The 10,618-nt window shown below is 40.7% G+C and overlaps 1 protein-coding gene across 2 annotated transcripts in view; it reads right to left on the bottom strand.

Annotated features, from left to right (window-relative positions):
• Window positions 1-1,315: 1,315 nt before the first annotated feature.
• Window positions 1,316-10,618, bottom strand: part of SDCBP (syndecan binding protein (syntenin)) — a 14,589-nt gene continuing 5,286 nt past the window's right edge. For both annotated transcript variants that reach the window (XM_009995532.1, XM_009995534.1), the window contains exons 3-8: window positions 8,300-8,406; window positions 7,817-7,975; window positions 4,996-5,171; window positions 3,531-3,702; window positions 2,889-2,980; window positions 1,316-2,029 (exon numbers count right to left, since the gene is read on the bottom strand). In XM_009995532.1, the coding sequence (XP_009993834.1) occupies window positions 1,975-2,029; window positions 2,889-2,980; window positions 3,531-3,702; window positions 4,996-5,171; window positions 7,817-7,975; window positions 8,300-8,406 (761 nt within the window). In that variant the 3' untranslated portion in view covers window positions 1,316-1,974. The remainder of the gene's footprint in view (window positions 2,030-2,888; window positions 2,981-3,530; window positions 3,703-4,995; window positions 5,172-7,816; window positions 7,976-8,299; window positions 8,407-10,618) is intronic.

The following is a 10,618-nucleotide window of genomic DNA, read 5'->3' as shown; positions in this document are numbered from 1 at the left end:
TGCTGAATCATCTGCTCCTTAAGTAAAAACTGATTAGATGCAGAGATCAGCATTTCAGTAATACATTGGTTTGGGCTCCAGGGATTTCATAGCGAAGCAAAGTAGCTTGCCAACAACCTTAAAAGTGACTGCCACAGGCCACAGGTCCTGTGACCAGAAGGCTGAATCATACCAATGCTACATGAAATCACCAGTTACTGCCAGTAGGTCCTTGCCACAGTGGTTCCAGAGACCTGTCATTTAGTACCCAAACAACCCAATTAAAATGGCTCCCAAGATGAATTTAAACACCACTACAGCCTGAAGTAGTGTAATTGTTTTCCCTCAATTACCGTAACTGAGAAACTCTTGAGAAACAGGAACTTACAAGACAAACTCTTCTTGACAGGCACAGCTGAGCTTACACTGCTAAACTTCACAGCACACTTAAGTTCAGCAATGCTAGATTGCACAGCTGAAACCTGGAACAAAGCATAAAAAAAAGAAAAAGAGGAAGTCACTTACCAAAACTGGTATTTAACTTCAGATCACTTAACTTCCTCAAGCATCAGTTGAACATACCTATAACTAGTCTGGTGAGTTGCCCCCAGCCAGCAACTGAGCCCCAACTGAGTTTCTCACTCATCTGCCCCACAGCAGGATAGGTAAGAGTTTCAGAAGGACAAGAGCTAGGAACCTGTGGGTTGAGATAAGAGTTGATGAAGTGCAGAAGAAAGGGGGGAAAAAAAGGGGAAAAAAGTGATGCCAAGGCAATCACATACCACCTCCCACCAGCAGACTGTTGCCCAGCCAGTCTCCAAGTAACAGCTACTCTGGAACAGCTACTACTACCCTAGTTTATTGCTAAGCATGATGACAAATGGTGTGAAGTTTTCCTTTGGTCAGTTTAGGTCAGCAGTCCCAGCTGTGTCCCCTCTCAGCCCCTTGGCAGGGGACAGAGTGAGCAGCAGAAAAGGCCTTGACGCTGTGCAAGCTCTGCTCAGCAATAGCAACACACCCTGGTGTGTTATCAGCACTGTTTCAGTCACAAGTCTCCACAAGAGAACCACACGAAAGTTAACTCTATCCCAGCCAGACCCAGTACACCCAGCAAGCTATAAACAGCTTGGAAATGAAACTGCCACTATGCAACTAGTATGTCCTGTAGAGCATGCTACTCTACATGTTAAACTGCATATATACAAAGAGTTAAGCATTTCTTGTCTATTTTAAACCACATTTCCTATCTTGTCTTTGGTGGTGGTAGAAACTGACCTCAACTAAACAAGGTTATCTTAGCTCATCTTAAGAAGCAACCATGCACACACACGGTATCTAAAGTTTCAGTCATTTATTTGGTTATTTCTGAATCCTTAAGAACATGGTTAAGGCAAGAGATAAGCATATTAGTTACAATTTTTATAACGAGTAATAAAAAGATTTGAGTAGCTGTACACTACTTTTAATATGCTTACTTACTGAATGATGCCTGTAGCTACATTCAGCTTAGCTGGCATTCTCATGTAAACAGTATTTACTAGAACATAAAAACTAACTAGTACTAGCCATACTTCTAATATACTATTTCGTATCTACTCTTGCAAACAGAAAGCAGTAAAAATACTCATTTGTCTTAAACATAGAAAGCACAGAATCATTGTAGGTAACAACATGTAACTTGGCAAGTGAAATCTGGTTCCTTTAGTTGCAATGGCTTAGAGTAGTAGTAAACTAAATAAAAGACCTAGGAAAGAAGTCATAACACAACTGAAATTTCACATTTGTCAAGCATGTAAGGCTGCAAGTTTTACAGTTTGTGAATAAACAAGGTATGTTGAACATTCCCAGCCATTATAGATGCAGATGCTTGATGCAGCATATCTTCTCTTAGCCTCCAGAAAGGCTCATGTGCAGAAGAAAGAAATCACTGAGTTTAATAGCCCAAGTTTAGTGGAATCATCATAATATATATGTACACGCATACGTGATGCAAGTTTAGACTTCAGGAACAGAGTGATCCATCAGGCTCTTCATAATGCTAGTTGCCATCCTAAAGGAGAGGAAAAGGCATTCAGTTTTGTAAGACAACTGTAGAGGACTGCTAATGTTACTGATCACTAACTTCATCATTACAAGCTCTTTAATACAGTTTAAAAATTGGCCTTTTTTCTCCCCACTATTTTTGACAAGTCTTGGTATAAAAGAGCAGCTGTGCCAAATGGCACACACAGAAGAGAAGCCCACAATACTCAACATCTTTAGTAGTTAACTGAGCTGTGTTATCAACATCTTTCATGCTGCAGGTATGTCTGCAAGCAGAAGAGTACCATAAGTGTGAGGGAAGGAGGAAAGGAGGCTGTTAGACTGAACCCTGCTTTGTAGGACAAGCATACCAACTGCAGGAGAAAAAGTCAGTTATACCCAAAGCATTGTTAATTTCTAGCAACTTCAAAAACATTTTTGTAGGAGAGATTTAGCTGCAGGAAGCCAGTGCTGCCAAAGGATTAGGAAAAAAACAACTATATCCTGCCAAGAATCATGTTTAGGTCACCAGAATTAGTTGCACTGAAAATATTTTAACTACAAGATAACACACACATTTCTGTTACCCACATAGTGGGTAAGTTCTCAGAAACTCCAGTTTTGTTAAATTATGTTTAGAAAAGGGTTTTTCAAGAGAGTAAAAGGCAAAGAAGCATCACTAACATATGAATAGTTTAAAAACAAAACCAGAACACACCATTTTAACTAAAACACTGGATTAAGCAATATTTTATACTCCCCCCACCCCTCTCCAGCCTCCATGTTAAGTTCGCAATTAGGTCTTCTCATAAGTATGTTAACATACAAAAAAAGTCACTGTCAACTTGATGATAATTAACACCATGGCTGCTTTGTTTATTACCTACCTCTTTATTATATACTCGTAAATACTGGAAGGCATGACAGTAATGGTCACTACATTTCCAGCTGTTGCCAAGATGTCTGCAATCTGGGGGTCCTGTTATTAAACAATAAGTCATATGAGCAACATTACTTGAACTGACTGATAAAGCAGCAATTCAAGAGCAGATTCATGCAGATTAAGAGCTCCACAACTCCTTGCTTGGAGTATTTAACTTGCAGGGCTCATTACTGAACCTGCAGTACCACCTTATAGATACTTGGTTATCAGTACATTACACAAACTGGCTAGAGAAGGGATACAGATGCTATACACAGAATTGCTACTAGGATTTGACACAAGCTGGCAGAAGGGAGATGATTCTTCATGTTTTGCCAGCAAAGTTAGACTGAAGACAAAAACTGAGGGTCAGCCTAGCCAGACAGAAAGGAAGAAAATGAGTTGTCCTGCCTACAGATACAAAACTGCAAAGGAAACTCAAAACATACATGTGTTTCCAATCAAATTAAGTTACCTCTCATTACTTACTTTCTTATTGTATGAACATTAAACATATTACTACCTTTATTCCTCTGCAAAACACAATTACTACATGCACACAAAGACCTCACAGCTGTCCACACCCACTACATACTACTTATTTTACCTTCAATCCAATTACATTCTGGCCATTAATTTCACAGATGTTGTGCTCTGTAAGGAGTCCATTTCTTGCAGCAGAACTGTCTTTCACTATTGAGGTTATTTTTCCGTTCTTGAATATGAAACCAACATGCCCTGTGCTGTCCTTATGCATAGTAATGATTCGTTCAAAAGGCCTATGAAGAAGTAAAAGACATTTAAAATATAAAAAAACCCCATGTTTTCAGACTACTAAGCCACAAAAAGGACCACAAACTATTTCAGCATCTTTGATTTACAAAAATGAATTGTACTGCAGGAGACTCATACATCAACTACAATGAAAAGTAGTTTGATTTAACTTCATTGTGTTAGTATTTGCTAGTTTAACCTCTTCTTTCCAGCCTGAAGTTGCAGTGCATTTGTAACCTTGTTTCTAAACTTTACATGTTTTTCCCTGTTCACCAGATATTCTACCAACCTGATTATTATTAATATAAAAACCTCACACAACATCCACACAAACAGCCACTAAAAATTTAGTTTTATCTACAAATGTTATAAAGTTGCGAAAATTGTGCAGGCAGTTTTAACACTTGCAGGCAAACCACAGGATTCTAGAACCCAAGACTTCCTGAGAACAATGCCAGTCCCTTATAGACAACAGACCTTTAAGTTGTGTATTAAAATGTGAGTAAATCCAGCAAAGGGCTGGGGAGTTGGGCACAGAAGTGGTCAACAGTGCAGGGAATTTGCTACCACAGTATTTTGATTCAATATATGACAGAAGTAGCTGCCCTGATACAAGTAGCATGGGCTCCACTAGGTCAGACTTGGTTCTTGAACAGGAAGGAACATTGAAAAAGCTTCAAGACTTACACCTAGTCTTATAATGTATTATGTTTCCTTATAGCCTACAAACCTGATGTTGATTCTGACGCATTACTACTACATGCAATTAGCTACAAGTTCCTTGTTTAATATGATTAAAAAATTATATTGGGTCATCAAGCATACTTTTAGCAAAATTGGCATTAATTCAGTCAAAAGCAGAGTTCACAAGAAAACTAAAAAAATGCAAATGCCAAACAAAAAATGCAAATGTATTCATTAATACAGCAACTATTTTGGTACCATCTTCTATTGCTTTTTCAATTACTATAAGCAAAAGTCAAGCTGTATCCCCCAAAAAACACAGAACTCTTGAATTCAGTTTAAATTTGGCTTGTGCTATCACTCGTTAGTTTACCTTGGAAAATGTTATGCCTCATCACACCCAGGCAAGTGTGCACTGCAAAGTTACAAGTTAATAGCTATTTTGTCTGCTCCCCACAAAAGGGAACTTTTCTGAGGAACTTTACTATTGAAGTACACAGACAAACAGATTTAGTTATGCCTGCAGTACTGCTCAAGCAAGGGTAGACCCAACCCCCACAGAATTACTCTGAAATGGATCATCAATTACAACCTGTATCTGCAGTTGGCTTTACCTGTCCCGAATAATCATTGAAATCCTCTCTCCAGAAGCCTGCTTCAGAACTTTATGTGCTTTGTCAGAACTCCATCCTGCACAGTTTTCACCATTGATCTGCAGAACTTGGTCCCCAAACCGTAGACCAGCAAGGGATGCTGGAGAGTTTGCTTGAACTAACTGGACAAACATACCCTACAAAAGGGGAGGGGGGGAAAGGTGGGGGGAGGAAATATGTTATTCCTTAAAGGAGAAGACCAGCAACAGAACATACAATCCTTACACATTACCTATTCTCTGTGTAATACCAACCACATAAATAGAAGTTGCCAATTACCTCTGCTCCTTAAGAGGCATTTTTGAAATTTGTCTGTTTCTAGATGTCTTAAAGAGATTGTCATAATTAATGCTTAAGTTAGGAAATGGGGAAATCTGTTCTATTTAGATTTCTAGGCATTAAAAAGATACACAAGCATAACATTAAAGCCTTACTCAAAGGGGTAAATCCTATGCTGTTTTAAAAAGAAAACTGAACAACTGGATCAAAACAGACTTATGGTAGGTAAAGCTACGTATCTTCTTGTGCAATTAACTTGCAATTCTTTTGCCACACATTAGAGTCTATATATAACTGGAGAAACAGACCAGCAATGCTAGGATCTCTATGACAGACTTTTTTCCTTCTTTTGTGACCCCATTAGTTTTCGACTTTTTATCAATTATGAATTTTTAGCACCTGAGGTAAAAAAACCAAGGTGTTAAAAGAGCTATTTCAAGTAGCCCTAAAACCCAAGTAAAGGACATCAAGGTAAACTGTAGATAATACCTTCAGGGGGAGGCTATATGGATTAAAAAGACCAAAACATGCTACTCTAAAAAAACCCCAGCAATTCCTGGCTTAGAAGAAATAGCAAAAACAACACTTCAACCCTGTATGAAGCCTCGAGTACAATTTTTTATCATGTTTACATTATATGAGGCTGAGAGGAGACCTTATCACTTTCCCCAGCTACCTGAAAGGAGGTTGTGAGGAGGTGGGGATCGGTCTGTTCAATGAAGTTACAGGTGGTAAGACAAGAAGTAATGGCCTCAGGTTGCACCAGGGAAGATTTAGGTTGGAAATTAGGAAGAATTCCTTCACCAAAAAGGTTATCAGACATTGGAACAGGCTGCCGAGGGCAGTCGTGGAGTCACCATCCCTGGAGGTATCTAAGAATCTATAGATATAGTACTTAGGGATATGGTTTAGTGAAGGACTTGTCAGTGTTAGGTTGATAGGTGGGCTCAGTCTTGAAGGTCTTTTCCAACCAAAGGTCTTTCCATATGTTCACATTAGTGGAAACTCGGGAAAGTCTACTCTGAAATTGCTCTTTACATACTGTTCTGGTTTGGTGGGTTTTTTGGTAGTGGTGGAGGGACCCCAGGAGTAGCTCAGGTAAGAAGCTGAGAAGCTCCCCCTGCTCCAAACCCAGCCAAGGAGCCATTAGAGGGACAATAGATGCACCTCTGCAATTGACATATAAAATAAGTGATGTAACCTGAACAGAGAAAGAGTTGGGGGAGAAGAGCTGTGCTGGGGAAGCAGGGCTGTGCTGGTGGTTGGTGAGGAAGAAGTTGCCCAAGCAGAAGTTTCCCTGCAATCCATGGTGAGATGGTAGCTGTTCCCCTGCACTCATGGAGGAACGTGGTGGAACGTTCCCTGAAGGCGCCAGGAGAGGTGAACTTGGCCACTGGACTCGGATTTTGTGGCCAGACGATTTGCTGCCTGTGAACTCTGTGCAGCTTTGGAAGACCCCGGTGCCAGGGGAGTTTGTTCCCAAAGCAGCTCATGACCCTGTGGGAAGCCCAGGCTGAGCAGCTTGCTCTGGACCTTGTGGGAAAGACTCATGAACTAGAGGTTCATGGAGGACTCTCTCCCATGGGAGGGACCCCATGGGGAAGCAGGGAAGGACTGTAAGGAATCCTTCTTCCTGAGGAGGAAGGAGCAGCAGGAACCACTAGCTCATGAACTGACTCTAAACCCTGTCCCCCTGTGCCGCTGGGGGGAAGGAGGGAGAGAAACCGGGAACAAAGTTATTTGGGCCCGGGAAGAAGGGAGGAGTGGAGTAACATATGCAAGCGCTGCACTTTGTGTTGTCTGTGTCCTGTGTGTGGTGTTTGATTAGTGTGAAATTAAATTATTATTTTTTCCCCAAGCTGGGTCTTCACCTTAATCGGTGAAGAACTCTCCTTGTCCTTTGTCTCTGCTCAGGAGCTTTGTGCTCCTCATCCCAGTGTGTGTGTGGGGGGGGGGGTAGGGGGAGTTGAGGGAGCAGCCATGGGGCTGTTCCTTTGTTGTCATGTTAGGCCCAAACCACTACATTTATTGGTGAGCCAGGCAGCAGACAAGGAACCACAACACACATAGGTAAAGCAACATCCTCATTATCCTTACTTTTCTCACCAACAACACACTACAAGACGATATAAAAGAGGATCTGCTTCTAAACCATGGGTGCTTCTCTACACACTGCTGAACTTTAAGTACTGTCAAGTGTTTCCACAAACACAGAGACAAGAAGCCTTGAACTGCTAGCAAGTATCACAGCAGCTCTGCAATGACAATTTCTAAAGTTACAAGTATTTTGCAGGTGTTACAAAACATATGGAGGTAAATTGCTCCTGTAATTTAGATCATAGTCTACACAGCTGGAAATCCAACTGCTGATCTAATGAAGGACTGCAAAAATTAGATAAGCAGGCATTATATAGAAGACAATTATGGGACCATACACTAACTGCATTACTAATTTAATTCAGCAGCAAGATCACTATAAGCAAAAGCAAACTTCTGTACTTACATTGTCAACAGACTTAAGGCGAAGTCCAATTTTGCCATCTTGATCTTTACATAAAATTGCTTCACGGAGGCCTTGCTTAATTTCTGCTCTACGAACTCCAATATCATTTCCAGTCACTGGAGCTACCATGTAATTAGTAGAAGGTCGTGTTACCAGTTGCTGATTAAAACAAAATAGCCAGACAACTTAGTTTCAACTTATTTTCCAATAGCTGTATGTTAGTTTATATAATGTTTAAAAAAAAACCAAAAAACCAACAAACCACATAAATTAAGTCATAATATCAGCTCTTCCCCACCCCTTCCAACACTGGAAATACACTGCTCAACTTAACTCCAGAGAAAAATAGGCAGTTACTTAAAATAATTAACTTATCAGTCAAAGATGGAACTTAAGACAAATAGTAGTCTACTCCCTGGAATGCTAGATTCATATTCAGTCTTTATACTTTTGCTTTCTAAGAGATGCTTGGCTGGTACCTACCCCCTGTGGCTGAGCAGCTGCCACTGGTAAGTTTCTCTGCACCTCTTCCTCACTGAGGCTCAGGCCCATATACTGAGAAAGTTCTGGATACAGCCTGGGATATAAGCCTATAGAAGAAAAACAAAACAAAACAAACTATCAATACACTTGGTTTAACAGAACAAGCAGTTACTGCTTTGTTTTATACAATTACTACAATAGCATAAGATTTGTTGAAATGTATTTAATTTGAAAGTAACAATAGAAGACAGACTTGAATCAGAACTGTTATGTTCATCCAGCTTAAAAAAGTAACCAGACAAGTAAGCACCTCCAGGATAAAGAGTGTAGAGAACTTTTAGTTCCAGTTTCTTAATTCATCCTTTACAGCACAAACATTAGACATACGGTGTCCAAAAACAATGTTGTACTGCAGACTACAAAGACATGTCCATGCAGCAAAGCTTTTGAGCAATTAGTGGGAAACTACTCTCCGTACCATCTCCAAACCAGTTATGCTGGAGAATACAGTGACCTTCCACCAAGTGCAAGACAGCACTCACAAGTGGCATCCACGCCAAGGACATTCCAGATCCCAGGCATGGTAAAGTTTCTGCAGAAGACAGCCTCCTGGCTGTAAGGTCCACAGTGCAGCTTTAATAGTCTTCATAAGACAGTAGCTCTCATTTTCTCATAGTTTCAAAATAAAGTGGTTTTAGACAGGCTTCTCAACAAGAAGAAACACATGGTCTTTAAAAATACCCAGCAGGAGATTGCTCTGCACCCAAGAGGAAGAGGGTGCAGGGAGTGGGAGAAAAGGAAGCTACTTGTCAGACCTTGTGTTGAACCACTCTGGAAGTAAGTTTGATATGGCTCTTGACATTCCATAGATCATTAACAAGTGGCAGTTACGAAAACTCTTACATTAAGAGTCCACCCACTGTTCTCACCACATCAGTGGAGACAGAAAAGGCTGCTTGGAAAGTAAGGAAGTGCAAGGGAAGGTCTCAGAAGCAAGCAGGCTCCTCAGTTCCCAAAGCTTAGGTTTCTAGTGCTCATCCATGGGTACATGTATAAACCAGCTATTCTAAGAATCCACATTTTACCAGAAAAAGTAACTTTCCTGGGAAGGAACACAAAGGTCATTGAAAGGCAAATTCCATTATAACCAAGAGACTTTTTGGCTCCTTAATACTTTCAGTAGTTATGTTTACAATGCTGCTTCACATGAGAGCTGTTGTGTTTGATCTAATTTCCAGACTGATCTATCAGCTTGTAGTTTCATCAGTATTGATTAATAAGCTTCTAACAAATATTTCTTCTAAGGCAGTCTCTTACTTGCATTTTCAACCCCCTAGGATTATACACAATTAATGATGCACAAGACTTCACAGCTACTTTCCTCTTTTGTTCTTCAATGAAAGATCACAACATAGGCTGCATCTTTGCTGGCTGTATTTTATTCTTATTCAAAACACAGACACCTCCAAATAGCAGAAAACGTACAAAAGCTCTTGATGTTGTAGACTCTCATGCCTCTGCCAGGACAGAGGTATTACCAGCAGGTTTGCCACATCCTACAGATGGTGTAGGCCTCCCCTCTTTTGAGATACATTGAGTGATCAATCACTCCTCAGCCACACACAGTTCCTGAGCAATTCACACATAAGGTGATGTTAAAATTATGTCACTTGGTCAGCAGGCAAAAAAAATGAGAATTCAAACTCTGGACAGCACAAAGAATGCTGCCAAGAAGGGACTGCTGAAGGAAACTAAAATCTGGTCTGTGAAGCTAGGCCAGTTAAGTATTCCAGAAAGGATCTACAAGAGGTGGCTCTGGTGAGCTAAACAAACTCCTGCCCTGAAGTTATCCAAGACGCACCAGTGCCAACAAGAGAACTGGAATCAAAGTTACACCTACAAAGCTTTCGTAACTGATTGTGGGGAACGGTCCATCTTCTTTCCCTCCACATAAGAATAAACAAAAAATGCCTTTCAAGCCAGCAAAGCAAGAGTGACGCCTTTTCTCTGATTCAGACAAGGACGGAATGAGCAGGCCTCTTGCCCTACCAGATAAGGGCATGGCAAGAAAGCAGTATAAGGGTTATAATAACTGGCAGAAAAATAGACAATAGGTTAAAAACTGCCTCTAACAGAATATGTATCTGGCCAATGCTGATTGGTTAATTCAGACAGTGGTACTTTCTGGAACAATGATCTCTGATCTATAAGAAGAGAGTAAGTTCTGCAGGGTTCTGCTCTCTCTCTGTGCCTGCTTGGGATGAGACCCCGCCACTCCCACTGCCCGGAGAAACGGGGGGGGGGGGGCCCGCCTCCACC

The sequence above is a fragment of the Chaetura pelagica genome, unplaced genomic scaffold (genome assembly GCF_000747805.2).
Source record: "Chaetura pelagica isolate M959 unplaced genomic scaffold, ChaPel_1.0 scaffold83, whole genome shotgun sequence".
In the NCBI taxonomy this organism is placed as follows: domain Eukaryota; kingdom Metazoa; phylum Chordata; class Aves; order Apodiformes; family Apodidae; genus Chaetura; species Chaetura pelagica.
This window is presented reverse-complemented; position numbering and strand designations above follow the sequence as displayed.